General features: G+C 48.0%; 2 protein-coding genes across 3 annotated transcripts in view; both read right to left on the bottom strand.

The window, feature by feature from the left end:
• Nucleotides 1–397: 397 nt before the first annotated feature.
• Nucleotides 398–10499, bottom strand: F7 (coagulation factor VII). Its single transcript, XM_059244854.1, has 8 exons — nucleotides 10427–10499; nucleotides 7249–7409; nucleotides 5172–5196; nucleotides 4981–5094; nucleotides 3321–3461; nucleotides 2107–2216; nucleotides 1610–1733; nucleotides 398–1125 (listed from the first exon to the last, which is right to left on the bottom strand). The coding sequence occupies exons 1-8, from the start codon at nucleotides 10497–10499 to the stop codon at nucleotides 533–535; spliced, it is 1341 nt and encodes a 446-aa protein (XP_059100837.1). The 3' UTR covers nucleotides 398–532.
• An 11441-nt stretch (nucleotides 10500–21940) lies between these two features.
• Mcf2l (MCF.2 cell line derived transforming sequence like) overlaps nucleotides 21941–27231 on the bottom strand; it is a 74747-nt gene continuing 69456 nt past the window's right edge. For both annotated transcript variants that reach the window (XM_059244645.1, XM_059244644.1), the window contains 3 exons: nucleotides 26103–26224; nucleotides 25346–25458; nucleotides 21941–23663 (listed from right to left, as the gene is read on the bottom strand). In XM_059244645.1, coding sequence (XP_059100628.1) covers nucleotides 23492–23663; nucleotides 25346–25458; nucleotides 26103–26224 — 407 coding nt within the window. In that variant the 3' untranslated portion in view covers nucleotides 21941–23491. The remainder of the gene's footprint in view (nucleotides 23664–25345; nucleotides 25459–26102; nucleotides 26225–27231) is intronic.

The following is a 27231-nucleotide window of genomic DNA, read 5'->3' as shown; positions in this document are numbered from 1 at the left end:
TAGCTGCAGGGAGACAGTAGCAGAGGCTGGGCCTCGTCTCCCTCAGGACCGCCCTGTCTCTTGGGGCTGCCTGCCTGTGGCTCTGCTACCCAGCCTCTCTGAGTGTCTTTGTTAGTCTCTAATTCAGACTTCCCTCTGCTTCCCTTCCTGTTTCCCTCTCTCTCAGCCTCTTTCCTTTACCTCCCTCTCTGCCTCCTTCACTCTATCGCTTTGTTTACTTCACGCTTGGTTTTTTAATTTATTTTTGTTTGTTTTTTTGAGACAGGGTTTCCCTGTGTAGCTTTGGAGCCTTTCCTGGAACTCACTCTGTAACCCAGGCTGGCCTCGAACTCACAGAGATCCGTCTGGCTCTGCCTCCCGCGTGCTGGGATTAAAGGCGTGCGCCACCACCGTCCCTTCACTCTTGATCCTCTCTTTATCTCTTTCTCCTTCCCCACCCCAGGAATAGCAGGAGAGTCAATAGGTTTTGATACATAACAGCATCCCCACAGCAGCAATTTCCTCCTTCCGAAAGGCTGGGCTGTCCAAGGAGCTACAATAGTTTGACTCGCTGAATCCCAACCTGGAGCTTGGAGTTCATGACTTGGATCAGCCAGTCCGTGTACCTGGAGACCCTGGTGTACACCCCAATGTGGCCGACAGCTGCACAGCCCTCCCCCCAGCTGACCACACCTGTCAGGTACCACGTGCCACGGTAGTGTGTGGCGTGTGGGCCACCGCTGTCTCCCTTGCAGGCATCCTTAGTGCCGTCCATGTAGCCAGCGCAGAACATGTTGTCTGTGATTTGGGGCGTGTCAGGACTGTGCTTGGCATGCTCCAGGCAGTCCTGAGTCATCATCCGGGGCACTTCGACAGCCATGAGCTCCAGGGCTGTGGCGCCACGGTCCAGCAGCTGGCCCCAGCCACTGACCCTTGAGAAGCGGATTCTGGATAGGGTCATCTCAGAGAAGGCCCTTTCAGGCAGACACAGGGGTACCACGTGGTCAGTCAAGGTCACAGGCCGGTGGAGGCGAAGAAGGACGATGTCGTGGTCGATCTGGCCTCGGACGTACTTGTCAGGGAATACGACCTGGATCACCCGCCGTACTTGTTCGGTCCCATCGCTCTCACTGAAGTCATGCTCACCTGAGAGGAAGCCGTACCTCTCAGGGTACATATCCTACCATGTGTGGTCACATCCCCACACAGAATTCCTGCTTGTCTTGGCCCTCTGGCCTAGAGCATATGGACAGGGCTGTGGCCAGTTCAGCCTCTGGTATCTGGAGAATCTGTATCCTCTACAGGGTCCCAGGGAAAGCCAGCACCAGGGCCCGCTGCGTTCATGGATGGAAGGTTGTGAATGGGCTGAACCTGGGGCCTGGGTACTGAGGGGGAGTGAGGAGTGGATGGACCCAGGTTCATGAGAGGAGTAGGATGGAAAAAGCAGCCCCAAACCTTGCCCTATTCCCTGAGTTGGGGGGCGGGGGGAGAAGCCCAGAGGACAAAGTGGGTCAGCTCCAGGGTGGCCCTCCTTGGAGACGTCATCTGGTCAGGGAGGCTGATGGGCCATGGAGCCTCAGCCCCTGAGCCATGGTCAGTTTGAACATGCCCAGGGACAGGTCATACCTACCCATCACCACCGTTATGTTCCTCCAGCTCGGGATCCTATCAAAACAGTGGGCTGCAGACACTATCCATGCGGTGTCCAACAGGATGGCCCCACACAGCAATGCCCCACTGCTTTTCAACACAGCCTGGGCAGGGGCACACAGACACGGAAAGTCACACTATTGTTATGGTCTCCTTGCCTCCAGGAAGCAGATGGCTTGACAAGATTCCTGCCTGCAATACAGGGCCTCTGGGGATTTAGAGCAGCCCTGGATCTGGTGGCTCTGGTAGACAACAGGGATGCTAGATGATGGGGTGTGCATGCAGGCACTCAGGTGACCCACCTGAGCATGCATGTGTGTGTGTGTTTGTGTACCTTGGGATGTGGGTGGGGTGGAGGCCCATGTTCCTTATGTGTAAACATGACCCAATTCGAAACTTCCACACTCGGGGTACAAACCCTGAAGTCAGAGAGGCAGAGCTAGAGAAGCGGGGTCTGCACAGGACCGAGGGCCTTACCTGCCATGGACACTCCCCTTTGGGGCACTCCTTGCCTCCCACAATCCGGCCTTGGGGACCACTGGAATTTCTTTTTTCCAGAACAGGTATTTTTCCACATGGATACTCAACTGTATAAAACAGAAGACAGGAAGGGGGTGTGTGCTGAGGTGAACGTGCTTGTGGGAAGAGGTTCAGAAGCAGCGGGCCCCTGCTAGGGACAGTGGGAGGCCTCAGGGCAGAGGAGATGGGTGCTTCCCTCTAGGGTGGGCAGGGAGGCCTATTGCAGCATCTGGGAGAGGAGATAGACATTGGTTTAGGGAAAACTGAGGTCCTGCTTTCTAGAGCTGCAGTCTGGCGGGTCTTCCTAGGGTAGACATATTGCTCGGGTTTGGTAAGTGATGATCTGTGTGGAAATGAACAGAATGATGTGCTATTTTGACCTCACTCATCCTTCCTCCCTTACTGCAAAGTCCTTGGGTAAGAAAGAAGATTTAGTTGTGGGGTCCGCTAACCTTCCAGTTTCACGGACCAGGCTGAATCCATCCTCTCCTGAGGAAGCCGGGGCCTTTGGAAATAGAGATTCAATAGTCTCATTATGGAGAACTTTTGTTTCCCTTCAATAGTCTCATTACGGAGAACTTTAAGGCATCTGGGGCTGAGGCTGGGGAGATGGCCCAGCAGTTCAGAGCGTCTACTGCTCTTGCAGAGGGCCCGAATTCGGTTCCCAGCCTCTACATCAGGCAACTCCCAGCTGTAACACAGTAACTTCAGGGGATCTGACACCCTCTGACCTCTGCAGACAGTGCATTCACAACACGTCCCCCAGCCACATGCACGTCATTTGTTATGACAAGTCATCTCACGTTCTTAACTGTGCAGCAGTGGGCACATTCGACAGGTGTGTCTATGTGACTCCCAGGTGTGTCTCAGAGATGTCCAAATTGGGCATCAGAGGAGATGAAGGGCCTCATTTCCCTCCTGGCCTGCCTTCGATACTCAGGGCACTTGAGACAGTGCAGGATGCTGGCTCAGAGTTCCAAGCTAGGAGCTCCCCGGCAGGGTGCCCTTCAGCTCCCCATTTTTCACCTGTCAGCCATTCAGTGTCTGTCAGATGCTGGCTTAGCAGGGGTCTGGCCTTGTTATACGTCTTTGGGTTGATAACTTGCCGCAGGCCAGCGAAGGTGACCGGCTCTTCGGCGTGTGAGACAGCACCAGCCCTTGGGGCCTGTTACCTTTCGGTTTGCAGGACACCTCATCCGGCTGGAGCACATAGTCCTCGTGACAGGAGCAGGTGCGCTTGGTCCCCGGATGGTCAGCACAGTACTGGTCACAGTCACCGTTTTCCTTTGCACAGATCAGCTGCTCATTCTTGTCTGAGGACGGGAGAAGACAGTCTGAGAGGCCTTGACAAGGCTGGCAGGTCAGCCACGAGGGTGGTTGCTTTCGTCCCCTCGGGAGGCGGTGTGTGGCTGCAGATACTGAGGCTGAACTTGGTGTCACCTGCCCTGCGGTGACTGAGCTGGAGGGAGGAGACCTGGAGCTGGGAGTCAGACATCTAAGCAATCCTGACGGCGGCGGCGGCGGCGGCCTCGGTGGCATTTGGAGGATGCTAGGCTAGGGTGCAGTGGCTTCTCCTTCCAAGAATCTAAGGAGATGCTGGGCAGGGTTCTGAAGGTAAGCAAACGCTTCCCAGGGACAGTGAAAACTCTCAACAGAATGGGAAACTGGCCCATGGAAGGGGCAAAGGGGGAAATTATTCTAGGGCCAACCTTCAAGACCACGTGAGCCATCCAGGCCCTTGGTTCCAGCATAGGCCACTGGCCCAGACAGAAGAGGGGCGTGGTCAGTTCAGTTGTGCAGCGCATGCGCATTAGAAGCTGGCTCAGCATGTGAGCCCAGAGCGTCAGTATGGAGGCCCGTCCTGTAGCTCACAACCAGTGCTCACTAAGATGCACAGGCCTCTCAGGTCAGGGACCTTTTGTGAACCCCTTCTCGCCTTCCTGTTTACTTTTTCTGGCCTCATCTGATGAGAACAGGAGGCATCCAACACCAAGAAGAACCCACTTAGGCAATAAGGAGCCCTTGGTCTGAAGAGAGGAGCCCTTTGCCCTGACCCAAGAGGCGACCTTGGGAGATTCTCCGACCAGAATACTGCTGCTTGTCTGGGGCCTTGGGCCATACAGATAGATGGCTAGCTGAAGGTATGATTGAGAGTGGTCCTTGGGCCCTGGGAGGGGCTGGAGACAGGGCTTTCATATCTATGTGACTGCACATAGGGCCGGGGTTAAAGGACTAGCTAGGTTGGTGATACTCCACAGTACTTTACATGCCATTCCAGAAGGATCGAGGGCGGCCTGTGCGAGGCCACAGAAGAGCACACCTGGAATCCTGCTTCGGGTGAAACAAAATACTCATGTGTCTTTCTGCAGCCAGGAGAGTCTATGAGGCCCACTAGGGGACTGCTGGGGCCAGAATGCTTTGCTGCTCTCCAAGCTTAGCGATCGACAATTTGATGTTTTAATGCTGAAGAAAGACTTCATACCTTCAAACCCGCGGGCAGAGGATGGTGTTTACCCGGCTGACTTGCCTGGTGGGGACAGAATCTAGATAGTGACACAGGGACCCTCCCTCAGCTCTCTCCAGACCACCAGAATTCCCAGAGAGCCGAAAGGGAAACCGAGTCGGAGACCCCAAATCTTAGACTCATAAATCAAAGGCTCCCAATTTGAAAAGAGTACTTAATGTCTCCTAGATGGATTTCCCACAGGGGCTGAGGCTGGACTGGACACCCCCCCCCTTTCTTGATGGGGCTGTACACCCTGGAACCAGGCACTCAGGCCCTCCCCTCCCCACTCCATCCATCTGTAAACTGAGGCAGGGAGCTGGTCTCACTCGTCTCACAGTTGCGGCCCTCAAAGTCTAGGAGGCAGAAGCAGATGTAAGCCTGGAGGTGGTCCTCGCAGGTGCCCCCGTTCTGGCACGGATTTGAGGCGCATTGGTCCCCATCTGTGGGTGAGTCGGCATTAGCGGGCTACAAAGAAGGGCTCTGGGGGAGGGGCACAAATAACTTCTCACCTACTCACCAGTGTAAACAATCCAGAACTGCTTCTAGGGGGAAGAAGAAGCCGTATGAGGCACGTTCACAAGGAGTAGAGTTAGTGTCCATGGAGGGAGCCTGGGAGCTAGGGGTGGGGCTCCTGACCCGGGCCTCTCTGAGGGGCTTGGGAAGACAGGTTTCCTTTGGAAATGAGGAGGGCTTATCTGAGGTTGATGTTTTCTACGCCTTTTCTAGAGATATCTAAAGCCACGAGGCAGGTCAGAGCACCTGAGTTCTGGCCCTGAGTTGACTTTCTCCAGCTGTGGCCTGGAACTCTAAGTGTCGGGGCATCATCCCAGGGGAGCCCTGGACTGAATAAAGAGGAAGAAGTGAGGTAGATGAGCACCAGCATCCATTGCTCTCCGCTTCCTGACTGGATGCACGGTGACTAGCTGCCTCCTGCTCTCACGCCTTCCCTGCCGGCTACGATGGACTTCCTCCTGAACCGTGAGGAAAGCAACTCCTACGGGTTCCCGGTGTGAGGTGTCCCACGCGTGTGAGAACACTTGTGAAAGAGCTGTTCTGTGAATGAGGGGTCTCACCCTGTGTGACGCATCCTCCGAGTTTGTGAGGTATCCCGGGAGAACGAGGTGTTCTGTGGGTGTAAATTCTCCTGTACGTGTGAATTTCCTGTGTGAGGCCTTCTGAGTGTGAGGCCTCCTGTGAGTGTGAGGCCTCCTGTGAGTGTGAGGCCTCCTGTGAGTGTGAGGCCTCCTGTGAGTGTGAGGTCTCCTGTGAGTGTGAGGTCTCCTGTGAGTGTGAGGCCTCCTGTGAGTGTGAGGTCTCCTGTGAGTGTGAGGTCTCCTGTGAGTGTGAGGTCTCCTGTGAGTGTGAGGCCTCCTGTGAGTGTGAGGTCTCCTGTGAGTGTGAGGTCTCCTGTGAGTGTGAGGTCTCCTGTGAGTGTGAGGCCTCCTGTGAGTGTGAGGTCTCCTGTGAGTGTGAGGTCTCCTGTGAGTGTGAGGCCTCCTGTGAGTGTGAGGTCTCCTGTGAGTGTGAGGTCTCCTGTGAGTGTGAGGCCTCCTGTGGGTGTGAGGCCTCCTGTGGGTGTGAGGTCTCCTGTGAATGTGAGGTCTCCTGTATGAGAACTCCTGTGTGTGAGAGAGAGATGTTCTGTGAGTGTGAGATGTGATTTGAGTCAAAGCTGGTGAGGAAAAAAAAGCCCTCGGAGAATGAACAGGCCCCTCACATAACTTGGGGATGTGACTGTGACTGACTACTTTTTCCAGAGATGAGGACAAAGGGAAATGGGATGAACCCAGTCTCCCCGACACACCCATCCTAGGAAAATGTTAAACCAGAAAGGGAAAATGTTAAACCAGAAAGGGAAAGGCTCAATAATGTTTAAATATGCCTTGTCCACAAAATGAAACCACAGGGCCAGGCAGAGTAGCGCAGACTTGTAATTCCAGGAATTGGGGGGCAGAGGCAGGGAGATGGAGGGTGGAGGCTAGCCTGGGCTACATAGCAAGACCTTGTCTCAACAAACTAAAACAAACAGATCAAATCCGAAGCGAAGACAGATCTGTGCACATGGCCAAGTGTGGTGGAGGAGGCCACAGTGTTGTCACATGTTTCCAGAGGGGCTGCCTGCTGCAGGGACAGCAGCGAGGAGTGTGTGTGTGTGTGTGCGTGTGCACGTGTGTGTACGTGTGTACGTGTGTGCGTGTGTGTACGTGTGTGCATGTGTGTACGTGTGTGTGCGTGTGTGTGTGCGTGCACGTGTGTGCGTGTGTGGCCAGCCCTTCCTGGGAGGGCAATCTCCCCTTCTCAGGTCAACTTCTGGGGCAGCCCTGGATCCCTAGGGAATAAGGGATTTTCCTTTGGGAAAATAGACACATCAAGTGTGCTTCAGGAGTTGTGTTTTTTTTTTTTTTCTGTTGTAAAAATTTGTATGTTGAGAGTAGAAGCCTGTGTGTTTCAGGGTTTCTATGTGTACTGAGTGACAACTACCACAGGAATGGGGAGACAGGTTCAGAGACAGGTGTGACCCTCACAATCCCCAGCTCACTTCCTGCCAGTCTCAGTGCCACACAGGAGCCGGTACCCGGGGTGAGGGCACTCACGGTCCTCTCGGGGCTCTTGAAGATCTCTTGGGCCTCCTCAAAGGAGCACTTCTCCTCAAGGCACTCTCTCTCCAGGGAGCCCGGCCAAAGCTCCTCCATGAAGGAGTTGGCACGCCTTTGCCTGTGTAGGACACTGTGTGCTTCCTCCTGGGTTATGAAAACTGAGAAACAGAAGGTCCCATGCAGTACTGGCGGCTTTCCTCAAGCTGCTCAGAAGCCACCTGCACTGGATCCTCCACACCCACACCGGATCCTCCACACCCGCACCGGATCCTCCACACCCGCACCGGATCCTCCACACCCGCACCGGGTCCTCCACACCCGCACTGGGTCCTCCACACCCACACTGGATCCTCCACACCCGCACCGGATCCTCCACACCCACACCGGATCCTCCACACCCACACCGGATCCTCCACACCCGCACCGGATCCTCCACACCCACGTCGGATCCTCCACACCCACACCGGATCCTCCACACCCACACCGGATCCTCCACACTTACACTGGATCCTCCCCAGCAGCACTGGATTCTCCGCACCTACACTGGATCTTCCACACCAGCACTGGATCCTCCATACGGACATTGGGTCCTCCACACCAGTACTGGATCCTCCACACCCACACTGGATCCTCCATACCCACATTGGATCCTCCACACCAGTACTGGATCCTCCACACCCACACTGGATCCTCCACACCAGCACTGGATCCTCCACACCAGCACTGGATCCTCCACACTCACACTGGATCCTCCCAGTGAGTGAAGGAAACCACACTGGGTCAGCTCATGGAAACCACACACGCTAGATTTCTCAGTGATGGACACAGCCATATCCATCTCCCTCAGTGATTGAACAACCTACCCACTTTAATCTTTTTCTATTCTGGGGTAGGAACCAAAGAGTTCCTGTCCATCTCAAGGAATGGAAGGCCATAGGTTGGTTCCTTCAATGGCATACCCTCTTCTACGGGCTGAAGGTCACAGAGAATGACAGCTCCCAGCTCAGCTGAATTTAAACTGGGTGGGTTTTCACTGATGGTTGGTGACAGATAACACGGCACAGCTTACATAGAAGTGTATGGTGATACATGCATTAGATGAAATGAAAACTTACCGTATGCACATGGTTTGACCTGCTTACTATCTCTTTCAGGGATTTACAATGAGAAAACAGTTGGAGGGCATACAAAAAACTCACTAAGTGATGTTTTGGTAGGAATAGTCTGGGGCTGCCAGTCTCCTGTGATGTCAGTGAACACAGGCTTAAGACATGACATCCAGCAAAAGGGAGGCAGTAAACCACACGTTGTGAAATCCCCTTCTGTGTACACAGAAAAAACATGTGCACAAGCACTATTTAAATTCTTTGTCCATTCCCACATCTGTGTCCCCTGTGCTGTGTCCTGAGTCAATTCAGGAACCTCAAGTCATACAGGCCTAGGGCTTCAGATCTTATGAGAACATATCACCAGCCCTGGGTGCCACGGTCACACCTGCCTCACCTGGGCCTCCTGGGCCTGTGATTTGCTACATTGGAGATGTTCCATTAGGTCCCAGAACCAGATCCAGCCTTCCCCACACAGCCCTGCCTGCCAGCGATCCTGACAGAAACTAGGTGACCAGTGCTTCCCACCTGGCTTCGGAAAAGCAAAGGTTTGGTGAAGGCAGCCACTATAGTTTGGACATGCTGAATTTGAGGATTCTTTGGGACACCCCAATGGACATGGGGTCTGAACCCCAGATATGAATGTGGGGGGAGGGGATGAGGGTTTTAAGTAACCTAAAATTAGTCAGGAGTGGAAACCAAGTGTGAAGATGAGGCCCTGAAAGTCCCCATAAGACAACTACGCTACATGAACTGTGTGCCTGGGATGTCCGTGAGAGGGGCAGCCATGGGAAGGCGTCTACCTGGGGTCGGAAGAGAGAAGACAAGAAGAGAGACAGTTAGGGAAGAGTCAAAAGCAGCCAGTGTATTCAAGAAGAGGGTAAAGGAGATGGGGACACAGGTCTTCCCTATGCAGAGGTGGCACATTTAAGGAAGGAAAACCCACACGGGCCTTGCTGGGAGGGATTGGCATTAGGTGGGGCTGAAAGGGTGGCTCTGGTCACCAGGAGGATGCTAGCATACCCAAAAGGAGGGTCCTCTGGTAGGACAAGAATGGAAGTCAGATGAATCATCTTGGGAAGGGACAGCGAGAGGGAAGAGGAAGGGCCGAGGACCACTGTGTCTTTTTCAAGTTGGAGAGTCTTTCATAAGTGGTGTTCCTAGAGACTCAGTCTGGTTTGGAAAGGAAGGATGGGAATGCTGTCAAACATAACCAGTCAAGGACCTTCACCAGGCAGAGGAAGACCCATCTGTCACCAGCCACCGGACACATACAGCTTGATCAGGCTGAGCGGTGAGCCCTTAGGAGAAGGCAAGTTTGCTTCCATAAACCTCCTAGGGTTCCAAAGCAAACCTGATCCCGAGGTCCCTACCCAGCTGCAGAGTGTCTGGGAAAGCTGGGAACGTCTGGGAAAGCCATTGCTGTCCTGTTGCCACTCAGCTCCACAGGAGAACAATCCGCTACAATCCTCACTTGCCATAGATTTTCAAGGGGACAGTACCAGCTGGACCACCCATGTCACTATGCAGCGGACCATTAGTGGCATCCTCTCTTCCTGTATGTGAGGCCCTGCAACTTTCCACATATGTTCTCAAACTTTCTCCCCTGAGGCCTCAGAGCTGTGTGTGTGTGTGTGTGTGTGTGTGTGTGTGTGTGTGTGTGTGTATGTGTTTAAATGAGGAACTATGGCTGTGACCACAGTGAGCAAGCCCTGTAGCTCAATGTCCTGTGGCTGTCCTGACATGTTGGACCTCTGGCCCCAGAGCTGTGCACTAAGTGGCCTCCAGGGTCCAACTTCACAGGCAGGTGTCCATAGGGGACAGTAAAGCTCCCTACTTCTAAAAAGTCTTTGGAAAACAATTCCCAAAGCTCCCGCCCCTGTGAAGAACAGCCTATCTCCTGGTGGTAAACATCTAGACATTATTTGCTTTTGGCTGGGACATACATCAGATGGAGCCGCCTGTGAGGGGGTTCCTGTTGATGTCCCAGCCGCTGCTGCAAACAGCTTGGCTTCTCAACTCACCCAGTCCACAGAGTAACCCTCCCCGGACAGACAAGACTTCCATACCTACAGCTCCCAGGGGTCCCTGAAGCTGGAGCAGAAAGCAACACAGTACCAGCCCACGAGCCCGAGGAACCATGATGAGACTGTCGGTTCCTGCTGAGGCTTGTCCAGATGCTGCTGGGAGGGCAAAGGGCAGCGGGGAGGGGAGAGGGGTGGAGAAAGCTCGAGCATAGGCGGGAAGTGGTGTGAGGCTGGCTGGAGGCTGGCATGCATGTCTCCAGCAGCTGTCCAGGAAAAGAGGGACGCTGTGGCAGGCAAAGCTCAGACCAGAGGTGGGACAGATGGACGTCCAACACAGTCATGACGCTGTAAAGGATAGAATGCTGGGTATGGCCCTAAGACCTGGAAAAGACCTGCAGGGGAGACCTGGGTCATGCAGCTCACACTTGCACATGTACTTGTACCCATGCACAACATCTTCACACTTATGGACCATCCTTATGCATGCTACACTCACTCACCTGCACATACGTGACCCCTACACAGATACAGGCTCCCTCACTCCACAAGGAACAAGAATCTTAGGAGTGGTCCTGAGTAAGAGCAGAGCTTAAAGATGCCCGTGGGTTCTGATGCCCTGGGAAGGTTGTGGACCAGTGGTGATGATGTTAATAATTGGAAGTTTAAGAGCTAGAGAGCTGACCCGAATCCTAAAGATTACAACTGTGTCACTTTTATTTTCTCTGGATCTGTGCCTTGCTTTGTGGGTTCGTCTTGAGAACTCTTTTGCTAATAATGGGTGATGCTAAAATGCTCCTGGATTTTCTAGTTACAGACAGTTACACGACCCATGTCCTTTTCCTCTGTGCCGTTCCCTAGTCTTTCTAGTAAATGATCCCAATAGTGGGGCATCCCCGTGCTTGTCCTCTGGGCCACAAAGGCTGTTGCTCATCTCTCTCTTCTACTCCTGCTAGGATGAGGACTCTTAAGACATCTAGAAATGGAAAGATTTTGCTTTAAAGATTGTTAGACATGCTTTACCAGGTTAAAAACTGGTAATTTTTAAAAAGCATATCCTGGTATGATAACCATGATAAAGAAATGATCAATAAAAATCTTGTACATCTATGAAGCTGCTGACTTACATGACTGAGTTTAACATGCTAAATTATTGCAGTGTTTTTCTGATTTTGCACCCACCATACTTCAACGACATGGACCCATTTACTTGATTAGAATATGTGGGTCTGCTTTCCAACACAGGCCATTATTCTTGGTTGCCCACCGTAACTAGATGATGGCTGAAGATACACCATATTTGCTGGCAGCATAGAGAAAAATCAGACTGGAACTGACCTGGAAACTTCCTCCCTGGTGGCTAGTTTTCACAGTCCTGGAGGTACCCACCAGGAGAAATAGTCATCAGCTGTTCCACCCATCAGTGGACCCTGCACGCTAGGACGGTGACCTGCCAGGTAAATGAGCCTATGTAGTAGTGGCATGACTGTTACGGGGTAAACTGCTCTTCTCTGATTTGGGTTTGAGGCCGGCTCCACAGGAAGGAATTCATGTCTGGTACTGTAAACCTGGCCAAAAAATAAAACAAACAAAACAAAAAAACCCATGGCTTTGGAGGTTATTGGCCCTATGGTGCGTGCGTGCGTGCGTGCGTGCGTGCGTGCGTGTGTGTGTGCATGCCACCACTGTGTTTTGTTAAACAGACATGTTGTCACACTGTCTCCTAAACAGCTTCTTGGTTTTTCTATAAATTATAGTTTTTCTATAATCAAGGTTTTGATTTTTTTATTTGTTTTTATTTTCTTCCCTCAAGGTCGTAATTTCTTCTTTTTACTTTGAGTTTTACTGATTGTATTCGTTATCTTACTCAAGGGAGTAACTATAATTTAGTCATGTTAGATTGAGGGTGGTACAATTCCAGTCACGATTCAGCTGCAGCCCTCATGTGCTGAGGCTTAGCTATCTGTTCAGCTCTAGGGAGCAGAGTTTTGGTGACATCAGAGTAATGGCTACAGACTTCCAAATACCCTTTACCAACTGCATATTCCATTGTTTGGTGTATGCCGTGTGTGCGCTGAAAACGACGTCATTTTCTGTTTGATGGACAGGTATCAGTGTCTATGACAGTAACATCTGACTGCTCGGGCTTGCTGTCTGCACTGTGGGCATTACTCCTGGCGTACAAGTTTGTGATCACCTCCTGGTTCCTTATTCTCTAACCGCCCTAAATTTCATCTTTGTTATCAGCATTGCTATGTCAGAGTTCTTCTGTGTTCATGTGGGCTAATCTTCTTGCTTTCATTTCAGTCATTGATTTAAATTTTACACACCGTTCAGGGTCTCCTTCAGCAGCTATCTGAAGCCTAGCCTACTTGGAGCTTGCTGCCCGCCACATCAATCAGGACATGAGTCACACTGTGAGTCAGACATGTCGGGATCCATCTCTTCATTATATTTTTGTGTTTTCTGCTCACCATTTGTAGTGGGTAGCCATTCCAGCTTTGTTCTGGAAGTTCCAACCCCCATTGAGACTTCGGCAACTGTCACGCCTACAAGGCGGGGCCAAGGGAGGCGCCTGGGGACCCGAGATCCGGATCGGCGAACGCTCTCTTGGTTCCAGGACGCTGGATGGCGGAGGTAGACAGAGGAGAGCTCCAGAGAACACCGCTGGACTGTGATACACCTTCCCCAGACCCCGCGACCTACCTATCCCTTAATTTGTAAGTTACGCCATTAAATAAATCTCCTTTTAACTACGTGGAGTGGCCTAAATAATTCCACCAATATCTGGCGCTCACGTGGGGCAAATCCCAAAAGCCTGGGTGGCTCCTGCCCTCAGCCTCCTCCCCGGCTAGCGGGTACCTAAACCCGCCTGCAAAGTTCCATATAACCAGGGAACACCTACACGGTTCCATTCCCGAAAAAGGGAGCAGCTAGTCCGGTCTCAGCTCCCTAGCTTAGCTCTGAGACCAGCGAAAGAGGCACTCCCCGGCTTCCTGAGTGCACGCACGCCAGCTGCGGCTCGGCTCCGCCATCTTGACTCCAGCGATCTGCAGTCAGCCAAGATCACCAGCAGGCCCTGCTTTGGAGCTGTACCATCGCCACCTGCTGGCTGAAAAGTGCTACTACACCCCCCAAAACCACGAAAGGTAAGTAAAAGTACCTGATAATTTTACACCTTAAAATTGACTGACAAATTTTGAGTAATTCTGGTAATATGGCTGACAACATTACCTCACAAGAATTTGAAAACCTTTTTGCCTGTATGATGAATAACATCTTCCTGGAAATATACGACCTTCCTAAGGCATATCTGGCCTGTACCATTTTGGCATTCATCGTAATAATTCACACAGTGTTCAAACACTGGTTTAAAAACAAGAACAAAGATGAGTTATTATTGGGACTGATACAGGCTTTAAGCGAGAGCAATGACGGCTTACAGAAAAAGATTCTATCTCTGGAATCTGCTTTAATGGATAGCAATGAGACCTTAGAGAAAAAGATTCTCTCTCTGGAATCTGCTAACCAGGATTTACAGGCTTTCAAAACTAACAATGATGGCTTACAGAAAAAGATTCTATCTCTGGAATCTGCTTTAATGGATAGCAATGAGACCTTAGAGAAAAAGATTCTTTCTCTGGAATCTGCTAATCAGGATTTACAAAACAGGCTTGTACCAAAAATTGATCTTATTGATAATAAATGTGAATATTTAATGGACAGAACACTAACTCTCCAGACACTATATAAGGAAGAAAGATTATCATTAATTGATAAGATAAGGTCCATGGAATCATGTGTTTCTGAGGAACATAAAAACTTCTATGATTCCATGAGAAATCTGGAGTCCCTTGCCAGAGAGGAGGTTCACTCCCTAGAACAGACCCTAGGTGCTCGTTTGCAGGCCTTAGAAGAAACTCTCAGTAAACATGACAAGGGACCTAATAAGCAGAAGGGCAAGGCCATAGAGGTTGTAACATCTCCAAATGGCTCTCACACAATGGCTTATCCTGTTATCATCCATGAGAAGCCAGCGGATGACACACACCCCGAGCCATATAATACATATACATTACAACCAATTTCAACAAGGGACTTTAAAAATATAAAGGAAGCAGTAGTTACGTATGGGATACACTCCACATACGTAAAACAATTGTTAAATTCATGGTCTACCTCACATAGAATCATCCCAGATGACTGGCATCAGTTGATTTCAGCTGTTCTAGAATATAGTCAGCAGCTACAGTGGAAAAGCTGGTTGAGAGAAGAGGCAAAAAATTTAGAACAACAAGGTAAACTCAGAGGTTTTGTGATCTCCCAAGATCAAATACTTGGTGAGGGATGTTTTGCTGACAGGAATGTACAAGCCATTTATGATGAACATACAATATCCCTATGCCGTACAGCAGCTCTAAATGCTTGGGAAAAAATTCCAGAACCTGGAAAACCAACTGAGGTATACACAAAGATATTTCAGGGACCGCACGAACCCTTCACTGATTTTTTACAAAGACTGAACACAGCTATAACAAGAGCTGTATCAGATAAAGAATTAAGAAAAGTATTAACTGAGTCCTTGGCATTCGACAATGCTAATGCAGAATGCAGAAGAATACTTACACCATTAAAGATAAGATCAGCTCCTTTGGAAGAATGGATTCAGTATACTAATGGTGTTGAGTCTCGTAACTACAGTAATGAGGCTTGGATAGGAGAGACAAATCCCAGAGGTGAAAGAAGGCCCCGTGTTACCAAATGTTTTAAATGTGGTACACCAGGTCATATAAGTAAAAACTGTACATGGGGTACTCCTAGGAGTAATACTCCTTTTAGGAATAGCCTAAACAGGAGACCCCAACCACCTCCCGGATTATGTAGAAGGTGTGGCAAAGGCCGACATTGGACCAGTGAGTGCAGATCAAAAATAGATATACGAGGTAACCCTTTACTGGCGGGAAACGCTTCAGGGGGCCTCTTGCAGGCCCCCAAATCAAATGTAGTACGAACATTCCCAGCCACTGTGGAAGAAATTCCTCTCCAGGACAACTGAATAAACCACTGCCTAATGTAAAAACCGATACTGCAATGGATGATAAAACAGCTCTGATGGATGGATCACAGTTTACAAAGAACACTATAAAACAAATATTTTGGCAGACTTCCATAAATGGTCAAAGACCAAAGCTTAGAATTCGAATTAATGGCCTGGTTATGGAGGGACTGGTAGACACAGGTGCAGATGTGACTATAATTACACCAAAATCATGGCATCCGAATTGGCCTCTTCAAGAGGTAGATGTCCAACTTTTAGGGATTGGCACCCTATCTCAGATAAAACAGAGTTCGAGATGGGTTGAATGCATAGGGCCAGAAGGACAGAGAGGAAGACTGAAGCCATATGTAGCAAATGTAGCAGTAAATCTTTGGGGCCGAGATCTGTTACAACAGTGGAATACCCAGATTAAAATTCCTACACTTTCAGAAAAAGAATACAGACCAATGCATGTTTCTAGGAATAATATCATCGCATGCTATAAAAATCAGGCACCAACCATTCAGGCTGTTCACAAACAGAGCACAACTGCTGTTGAACTCTCAGAAGTACCAACTGCCTTACCTTTAAAATGGCTAACTAATAAACCTGTCTGGGTTGGACAATGGCCTTTGACAAAAGAGAAGCTACAAGCTTTAGAACAGCTGGTTCAAGAGCAGTTAAATGCTCAACACATTGAAGAATCTACCAGCCCTTGGAATTCTCCTGTATTTGTTATTAAAAAAAAGTCTGGTAATTGGAGAATGCTGACAGATCTGAGAGCTATTAATAAAGTAATTCAGCCAATGGGCTCCCTACAGACTGGGATGCCCTTGCCCTCTCTGCTACCTAAAGAATGGCCTATAATAGTTATTGACTTAAAAGACTGTTTCTTTACCATACCCTTACAAGAAAATGATAGAGAAAAATTTGCCTTCACAGTACCTAATTATAACAATTCTCAGCCAGTCAAGAGATATCAATGGAAGGTCCTCCCACAGGGAATGTTAAACAGCCCTACTTTGTGCCAATACTTTGTGCAGAAACCATTGGAGATAATTCGTGTAAAGTTTCCACAATCCATAATTTATCACTATATGGATGATATCCTATTAGCTGATCCAAAGTTAGATACATTAGAAAGCATGTTTGAAGAAGTAAAAAAAGTTTTGCCTCACTGGGGACTGCAACTTGCTCCTGAAAAAATACAAAGAGGAGATTCTATTAACTACTTAGGATATAAGATAGAGCTACAAAAAATTAGACCCCAAAAGGTACAGCTAAGGAGAGATCGATTGAAGACTCTTAATGATTTTCAAAAGTTATTAGGAAGCATTTCCAACTTACTGGGTATCATGGGAATACCCAAAGATGGACTACAAAATTTGGCTAATACTCTAGAAGGGGACAAAGAATTAAATAGTCCAAGAGAATTATCAGCCGAAGCTGAGAAGGAATTGGCTCTAGTAGAAAAGACAATTCAAGAAGCACATGTGGATCGTGTGGATCCAGAACTTAAATGCATTCTTGTCATATTCCCCTCCAGACATTCCCCAACAGGTATTTTGATGCAGAGGGAAGATATTATATTGGAATGGATATTCCTACCACGTAAACCAAATAAGAAATTAAAGACTTATATAGAAAAGATCTCTGATTTGATTCAAAAAGGTAAACTAAGACTTCGCCAGTTGACAGGAATGGACCCAGCAGAAATTGTAGTACCTTTAACTAATGAAGAAATTTCATCACTATGGAAAGATAATGAATACTGGCAGAGAGCCTGCAGTAACTTTTTGGGAGAGATTAACAACCACTATCCCAAAAGCAAGAGAATAGAATTTATAAAGAAAACCGAATGGGTCCTTCCTCACATTGTACGACAAAAGCCAATTTCTGGAGTCCTCACATTCTATACTGATGCAAATAAATCAGGGAAAGCAGGATATAAATCAGGAGACTTAAGTAAAGTGGTACAAAGTCCATACAGCTCTGTACAAAAGGCAGAACTGTATGCCATTCTTATGGTACTGATGGACTTCACAGAACCCCTCAATACAGTCACTGACTCTCAATATGCAGAGAGAGTTGTTTTACATATTGAAACTGCTGAATTTATTCCTGATAATACAGAATCAACTTCATTATTCATACAATTGCAGGAAATCATCAGAAAAAGGGAACATCCTATATATATAACACATATCAGATCCCATACAGGTCTGCCAGGACCTCTAGCACAAGGTAATGATGAGATTGATCAGTTACTAATAGGTAATGTGCTAGAAGCTTCAGAATTTCATAAGAAATACCACACAAATAGCAAAGGTTTGAAGAAGGATTTCTCCATCACTTGGCAACAGGCTAAGGATATTGTGAAAAAATGTCCTACTTGTTCCATCTATAACCAACTTCCATTACCTGCAGGGAGCAATCCAAAAGGTATACAAAGAAATGAAATTTGGCAGATGGATGTGTTTCATTTTGCAGAATTTGGAAGATTAAAGTATGTACATCATACCATTGACACCTATTCAGGATTTCAATGGGCAACTCCTATGAGTTCTGAAAAGGCTGATTCTGTGATTACACACCTATTAGAAGTTATGGCCATCATGGGGATACCTGTACAAATTAAGACAGACAATGCTCCAGCATATGTCTCCAATAAAATGAGACAATTCTTTGCTTATTACAATATAAAGCATGTTACAGGTATACCACACAATCCCACAGGCCAAGCAGTCATAGAAAGATCCCATCGAACTTTAAAGGATATGCTAAATAAACAGCAACAGGTAACAATGACTCCTAGAAATAGATTGCATAGTGCTTTATTAACCTTGAATTTTCTCAATGCTGATGAGAAAGGAACAACAGCTGCAGAGAGACATTGGACGACAGACAAAACTCCCGAGCTAAACCAACCGGTTTATTTCAAGGATGTGCTGACCTCAGAATGGAAACCTGGATATGTTCTACGTTGGGGAAGGGGTTTTGCCTTTGTTTCTGCAGGAGAAGAAAAGCTATGGATACCAACAAAATTAATAAAAATTCGATTTGAACAGGAAAAACCCCTTGATGAGGTGAAGTAAAAGATCATCCACCAATGTGACATCTCTACAAGTTGTAAGAAAAATTTAACAATCAAGGTTGGGGTAGGGTTCTGTTTTTGTCTTTCCAGGATAATGGAAATACCCATCTTCCAAAAATCATAAGGCCTTGGATATCCGGATGTTTACAGCAGAAAGAAAGAATCTATTGGTACCAATCTACACACGGTAAAATCTCACTGTCTAACATCTATCTCTCTATTAATATAGAAAAGTTGTGGTCCCAATTCAATTATAAGCCAAGCTGGCTTTGGAGATGGAATTGGCTCACTCCTTCTCTAAACCCAAGCACATTGCTAAAAGAAAAGTTTGAGAGATTCTTCAGTACCATATCAGAAGAGCCCTCTGGTGTGGGACAGAAGGAAACCAATAAAAAGGGACCATTGTCTTCTAGATTCTAATTCTCTCCATGCTTACTCTTGATTTCTCAGAATCCTTTCTTACATGCTATGTCCTCTTTAAATCCAAATCTTCCATTTTGATAACAAATAAGTTTTTCTAATAGCAATCTCAGAAGTCTCCAGAAGGAAGATGGGGCCCCAACAACAACTCTACCCAATCCAGAATGATGCCATGGTAATCATCATCATACTACACTTCTTACCAGAATTTCAGACAATCTTACCCATTACTCTAAGACTTGCTGCAGAACCTACAGTTAGTCTAACTGAAATTTAACTATCTGCGCTTTCTCACAGTACCCAACAGAGATAACATCACCCCCTAAACAGCAGGAAGCAATCCTAAGAAAACGACGCCCCTTCTCCCTTAGGTTTCATAATTCTCAGGGTTATGGATGATGGTTACAGGGTTGGGGGTGGAAGGAAATATTAAACTCAGTACTCCCAAAAAAAAAAAAAAAAAAAAAAAAAAAAAAAAAAAAAAGGAAAAGAAGAAATGGAATGGATACGTATAAGACATTATGGTAGATTATTGTGTATACTAGTAAACAAATTTAGTAAAATAGCAGCCTTAAATAATTTGCACTGTAATTTACACTGTTATGGATTCTTATATGTTGATACAAATGTAAACTATTTTTATATTCCTGTTTAAGATAATTTGTATATTGATACAAATACAGAACTATACTTGGTATAATGTACATATATTTCTACTCTTATTTGAAATGTTTGTATATTGATACAAATGTAAATTTATATCTGTCATACTTTATGTATGTTCTACTTCTGTTTAGGATATTCGGTATATTGATATATATTTAAGATTATTGTCATATTGCATATCCCACTACATACTCCTACCTCTGTTATAAATATTGATATATATTTAAGATTATTGTCATATTGTATATCACACTATACACTCCTACCTCTGTTATAACATCTTGTGTATTGTCACAACTTTGAAGTCATCGTTCTTTACCATACACTTGCTTATAGACTGTCTACCTTGTTTACGTGAAGCCTTAGTCCTTAGGTTATTTCAGTAGATAAGACTTGTAGATTTATAGTCACCTATGCTTGTCATCTCTATAGTTACGTTAGTCAGGTTATACAGATTTACAGATACATAGGTCAGATGGACAGGTAATCTTCAAACACTTCATAGACCTAGAGAATATGGCATTTAAATAACTTAGAATTCTGTTGATGCGAGACACAATTGCTCCTGGCTGCACCAATTTGATCCCGAGAGAATGTTGGGCTTCTAGACATTTCCATTTGGAAGTTTGTCTTCTTGGCACAAAATGGCCTACTGGGCAAAGAACTGCCCTTGCCTCGACAGCTGACAGTACAAATGCAATGCTATCCTTTCTGGACAAGCGGGACACAAGGAAAGCGACCACTGTACTCTGCCAAGACAGGGTAAGATGGTCTTTCAGAATTCCTGCTTCTGAAAATGGTCTGTCAGATACTTTAGGCCTGTAGCCAATTTGAATGCACCAACAATGCTGAGAAACATTAGGTGATTGTCCAGGCTGCCAGCTGTCTCGGTCTACTCTCGCAAGATTCCCGAAAGTTGCTTGCATCCATCTACCATTTCTCAGGTACCATTATATTCCTTCTCAGGTCTTTGATGGGATTGAAGACTAGCAGTTATAGTTACAACTTAGTAGATAGAACATATTAAGTATTAGATTCAGGTTCTTTAGGGTAGGACACCTTTTGGAATGATCTTTGTAACATGCCATTTATCTATGCTCTATACTTCTCTGGATTTTAATATGTGTTTCTTGCTTGATATTGTTTGCATTGGTTGTAGTTCCATCTTATCTAGGTCATTATCCCTCATTATTCCTGGACAATATTTGATAACCATTCCTTTGTATATAGTCTTGTATTAGGTTAGAACCTTCTTATTTAGACAAAAAGGGGGAGATGTAGTGGGTAGCCATTCCAGCTTTGTTCTGGAAGTTCCAACCCCCATTGAGACTTCGGCAACTGTCACGCCTACAAGGCGGGGCCAAGGGAGGCGCCTGGGGACCCGAGATCCGGATCGGCGAACGCTCTCTTGGTTCCAGGACGCTGGATGGCGGAGGTAGACAGAGGAGAGCTCCAGAGAACACCGCTGGACTGTGATACACCTTCCCCAGACCCCGCGACCTACCTATCCCTTAATTTGTAAGTTACGCCATTAAATAAATCTCCTTTTAACTACGTGGAGTGGCCTAAATAATTCCACCAATAACCATTCTTTCCCCATTTATCCACCCTTCTTTTCTCACAGATAAATAAACCTCCTTCATTTTCTAACTTTTCAGCGAAGAGTTGTCGAGTGTGATATCGTTGCTCTGTAACGTCTCTGCTGCACGTCTCTGGTCCCCTTCACGTTTTTCACAATTATATCCTGGTACTATTTTAACATCATCACTGTCTGATGAACTAAAACAGACATCAAAACATACTTGGTGCCTGCACGCCCTCTATATCCTGCCACCTCCTGCCTCGTTCCTCATCCTTGCCATACTGGGCATTCGTGACCATCACCAAGGGTCGGTGTGCTGGGAGCCCGGTGCCTTCGCCAACATGGTGGACAGCGGGCGTTGCTGGCCAGTATCTAAACTTCATCCATACAATAAAGACTTCTGACTTTAAGTGTTCATTTATATCAGCAGTAGAAAGTAAGAGCAACCATGAATGAAGCGTGACATGTTTGTTTTTTTGAGACAGGGTCTCACTGTGTAACTCTGACTGGCCTGGAACGCTCTATGTAGACCAGGCTAGCCTCAAACCCAGAGAGCCACCTACCTCTGTCTCTGCATCTGCAGAGTTGGGATTAAGGCGCGCCACATGCCCGGCAAATGTGACATTTTGAAGTGTCTTTATGAGGATGAGATCATAAAAGAGGGTGGCATTTTTCGAACAGGCTGGACAGATTATATTCCATGATTCTTCCCACGTAACATATACACCAGAAATGCTACAGAATCTTTGTACGTTTTTTATTTTGTTACCATTCTCTGAAGGTGTGGCCAGTAATGGCTCTGCAAGCCGTAGGGCGGGGGGAGGAGGGCATTTTACCTGGACGTACAGTGGTGAACGAGCCTCGGTGGCCTCCCATGGCAGCGGGGTGAGGAGACAGGGAGGGACCGTAAAGTGACAGATGTTCGGCAGCATGAGGCCATAAATACATCCTTTACACCCAGACCATATGTACACACATGAACATATATACATACATATAAAAATATCGGCCCTACCAGGCACAGAACGTTTCCAAAGAACAGAATTTGTTTCTCAGACACACACACAAAGGGGGAAAAAACAATGGTTTTCATGGCAATTCTGCCGTGACTTGAATGAAGGCTGCAGGTCCCCCGAGAGCTAGGGGAGGGGAAGAGGGGCCTGCCCTGACATGGAGAAGCAGCCAGTGCCCATGTTGCTGAGGATGGCTGACAGCATGGATTTTTACATCTTCTTTAAAAACAATAAAAATATCCTAATTTAATGACATTCTTTTAAAAAATGGAGAGTCTCCCTTTTATTGTAGAAAAGAAGGTTAATATTTTAAATTATACTTTACATTTCTTGTGAAAACAAAACCTATGCAGATGTGAGACTCTCAGTGATTTCCAACTGTTTCTGGTGGAGGAGACGTCCGCTGACTTACCGGGCCTTCCTTCACCTGGGACTGATGTGTTCCAGGGAGTGCCAGGTCTCAGTGAGAGTGCCCCAGAAATCATTTAGTTGTATAAACAACATGCTTCGATGTAAACCCCAGTAACAAAAAATAGTTTTATATCAAATACGGTATCAAATTGTCATTTCATGTAAACACAGTGATTCTTGGTAAAGATTTGAGGCCAGAGTACCACAAAAAAATGGCCGTGGGATTAATCCCTGTTTAAAAAAAAAGTCAAAAACTTATAAAAGACAAGAGTCCCTTGATTCCCCTCCTGGGCTGTTGGTAGCAAACTGTCCACTCCTGTTAGAAGTGCCTTCCTCGGAATGATGTTCCCATAGAGAGCACCAGAGAGGTCAGGACACCTTGGAGAGGCTGCACAGCAGGGTCTGTTGGCTGCCCAAATATGAGAAGGGGCCTCTCCCACATTTCTGCACAGGGGTCTCCTGACCCATAGCCCCTCCTCTGTCCACTCTGGAGTTTTGAAAGTAGCTTTGGTGGTGGACTGTGGTCTCCTGGCTTCTGCACATGCAATGGAGTCGTGGTGCCAAGGCCCCAGTGTCCTCTGAAGCCCACGGCTGATAGGGTCCTCCTGTCCAGATGTCTCCGAGCACCATCCCCTCCCACACTAAGCAAGCCCAAGCAAAAGAAAACTTAGAGATCTGCATGCTGGTCTACTGCACGGTGGCCTCGAGCGCCTGCCGCAGAGGCCTGGCCACTATCCCTGGAGCTCGGAGAAGGGGGTGGAGCAGCCCTCGCTGCAGCTGGAGGAGTTACTCAGCACGGCTGACCCTGGACTGGAGTCTGCGGGAAACCAGCGGAGACAGACTTCGGCTCTGGCCCTTTCCTCTGCACACCTAGAAACCTCTGCCTTTAAACAGGCTCCGGGCTGAGGATCTTGGCAGGCTCAGGGCACAGCTGGCGCGCACAGTAGGTCTTACCTGAGCTGCTCAGACACTGAGCCGAGCTGGATTTGCCCAGGAGGGTGGACAGACTGCTGGCTGGCACCCATCCCTCCTTGCTGCTGGTCAGGTCCCGGACATACCTGCAAGGGGAATTTGGTGGCTATAAGGTGCCCCATGCCTACAACCTGCGGTTGGTGTCTCTGAGGTGGCATGCGGATACACCTGAGGTGAGAACACACAGAGATATGTCTGAGGTGGGATCACACAGGGGCATGTATGTCTGAGGTGGGATCACCCATGGTCATGTATGTCTGAGGTAGGATCACACATGATCATGTCTGAGGTGGGATCACCCATGGTTATGTATGTCTGAGGTGGGATCACATAGGTCATGCATGTCTGAGGTGGGATCACACAGGTCATGTTATGTCTGAGGTGGGATCACCCATGGTCATGTATGTCTGAGGTGGTATCACACAGGTCATGTATGTCTGAGGTGGGATCACACAGGTCATGTATATCTGAGGTGAGATCACCCATAGTCATGTATGTTTGAGGTGGGATCACACAGATCATGTTATATCTGAGGTGGGATCACTCATGGTCATGTATGTCTGAGGTGGGATCACACAGGTCATGTATGTCTGAGGTGGGATCACACAGGTCATGCATGTCTGAGGTGGGATCACACAGGTCATGCATGTCTGAGGTGGGATCACACAGGTCATGCATGTCTGAGGTGGGCTCACACAGGGGCATGTCAAAAGTAGGATCACACAGATCATGTTATGTCAAAAGTAGAATCACCCATGGTCATGTATGTCTGAGGTGGGATCACCCATGGTCATGTATGTCTGAGGTGGGATCACACAGGTCATGTATGTCTGAGGTGGGAATCACACATGATCATGTCTGAGGTGGGATCACTCATGGTCATGTATGTCTGAGGTGGGATCACACAGATCATGTTATGTCTGAGGTGGGCTTACCCATGGTCATGTATGTCTGAGGTGGGATCACACAGGTCATGTATGTCTGAGGTGGGATCACACAGATCATGTTATGTCTGAGGTGGGATCACTCATGGTCATGTATGTCTGAGGTGGGATCACACAGGTCATGTATGTCTAAGGTGGGATTGCACAGATCATGTTATGTCTGAGGTAGGATCACACAGGTCATGTATGTCTGAGGTGGGATCACACAGGTCATGTATGTCTGAGGTGGGATCACACAGGTCATGTTATGTCTGAGGTGGGATCACCCATGGTCATGTATGTCTGAGGTGGTATCACACAGGTCATGTATGTCTGAGGTGGGATCACCCATGGTCATGTATGTCTGAGTTGGGATCACTCATGGTCATGTATGTCTGAGGTGGGATCACCCATGGTCATGTATGTCTGAGGTGGTATCACACAGGTCATGTATGTCTGAGGTGGGATCACACATGATCATGTCTGAGGTGGGATCACTCATGGTCATGTTATGTCTGAGGTGGGATCACTCATGGTCATGTATGTCTGAGGTAGGATCACACATGATCATGTCTGAGGTGGGATCACTCATGGTCATGTTATGTCTGAGGTGGGATCACACAGGTCATGTTATGTCTGAGGTGGGATCACACAGGTCATGTATGTCTGAGGTGGGATCACTCATGGTCATGTTATGTCTGAGGTGGGATCACACAGGTCATGTATGTCTGAGGTGGGATCACACAGGTCATGTATGTCTGAGGTGGGATCACACAGGTCATGTATGTCTGAGGAGGGATCACACAGAGGCATGTCGGAGGTGAGAGAGCTTACTGCCGTCTTACCAGAGGCCCTCGGCGCCCTCTTCCACGACCTCCACCATATCTCCGGTCCTCATGGCAAGCGTGTCAGGGCCCTCCTTCTCGTCATCCATCACCACCGTGTATTTACCCGGAACCTGAGATGATGAGGGGACAAGGCCGAGGTTTCAGCGTGTTAGCACTCGCTGCCTCCCAGTGCCAGCACGCTAACAGCACAGCTACCCGCTCTCTCCCGTGTGGTGCCAGCTACACACCAGCAGCAGTGCCCACATCAGAGCGGGCTTCCGAGGGCCGGGATGGGGGCAGTGCTGTGCTGAGGTCCTGCCATTTGTGGAGGTTTGCTGAGGTTTCTGGTTTAAACCAGAAAGGCTCCTAGTGTTGGGGGATGGTACAACGCGTACTGTGACCATGTTAAAGGTAAAAATGGATGCGCCAATGTGTCCACAGCACTGCATGTCTTTACAGGCTCCTGAGCTCCTTGCTAATTTCCAAGCCAGTATGGGTACTGCTTTAGGAAAGCTTGGTTAGAACATTCTGCCAATGTGAGGTGTGGGCTGCCCCCTTAAGAAGGGGTGAAGCATGCCTGAGCTCTAGGCAGGTGGGCACACAGTTCCATGGGACTATGGGGAGTGGATCGTGATCCAAGTGAGCGTTGTGTATTTCTGCATGAAGAGCAGTGACCGCAAAGGAGGGCCCTGGGCCAAGGTGGATTTTCTAGACTACTTCCTCTTCAGGGGACACAGGGCCCACCCTGAGCCCCCCACAGGGAGGCCAATGTTACCAGCTTTTTAGGGCCCACTCCACCATCTTCTTCTGCATCAGAGGAATTGATGAGCTCCTCAGCACTGGACCAGCCTCCATCTTCTTCAGGGGCCTCCAGTGAGTGGGATGTTTTGCTCCAGCCTAGGAGAAACAGCTTCCTGTGAGGTCCACACCCAGGATGCAGTCACTGTTGCCCAAGTGTGTTCCATATGAGGTCCACAGATCCCCTGGAATGTTTAGCTGTGGGACTCTGAACATGAGCCCATTATCTTCCTAGGTTCTTCAGACTGTGCTGCATGTGACGGCTCTCTGTCTTTGTTGGAATCACCTGCTGAAGACTCTCCACTGGTTTCTACTATACTGTTATGAAATGCTGGGTACATTCTGCTATGACTGCATAGTGTAATGGGGTGTGAGCATATCTGCCTCCATCTGCTGGGCTACTCTAAGAGGTAAGATGAAGCCCAGAGCTGCCCTGGACATCTATACGTTCTTCAGGTCCCCAGCCCTACCAAACCCACCTACTTGGATTCTATAGCAAACCCTGTGAAGGGAAGGTGTCTTCAGCTAAGACTATGATAGCTAACACCTACTTTTCTGGCCAGGAAACAATTTCCAGCAAGAATGACTAAATAAATTGTGAAATGCACACGATTGTGGTTCTCACTGGACAGGTTAACAGCCAGGAGGATGTCAAGCCATGTGTGGGTAACCTAGCAACCCCAGTCCTGCCATCTGGCAAATCTACTGGATTGGCCCATGGGCCCCCACATTTCCTACTGCTTCATTCTTGTCTCCCTGCTATGTGCTCCAAAGAGTAACATCAGTATTTCCCTTTTTGGAGAGATGGAGATGACAAATTCCTATTGAGTAAATTCCTCAGACAGTAATAAGGTGAGGCCACTACCCTGTCCCTCCTGGTACTAAATAGGGTCACTGTGTGACACTGGAGAACACATCGACACACCAAGAAGCATACCAAGGAAAGCCAGCCTGCTTATGGGATCTCAGTCTAGATACCCCTGGTGTCATACTGTACCAGGTGCTGGTGCAGTGTGGGGAGCGATGGAATTACAGAAGAGCCCCCCATGAAATCAGGGTGACAAAGAGGCCTGTTAGCTCTGCAGCCACTCCCATGGCTGAGCATG

The sequence above is a fragment of the Peromyscus eremicus genome, chromosome 17 (assembly GCF_949786415.1).
Source record: "Peromyscus eremicus chromosome 17, PerEre_H2_v1, whole genome shotgun sequence".
Lineage (NCBI taxonomy): Eukaryota > Metazoa > Chordata > Mammalia > Rodentia > Cricetidae > Peromyscus > Peromyscus eremicus.
The sequence above is the reverse complement of the archived record's forward strand: the minus strand, read 5'-3'. Positions and strand labels throughout refer to the sequence as shown.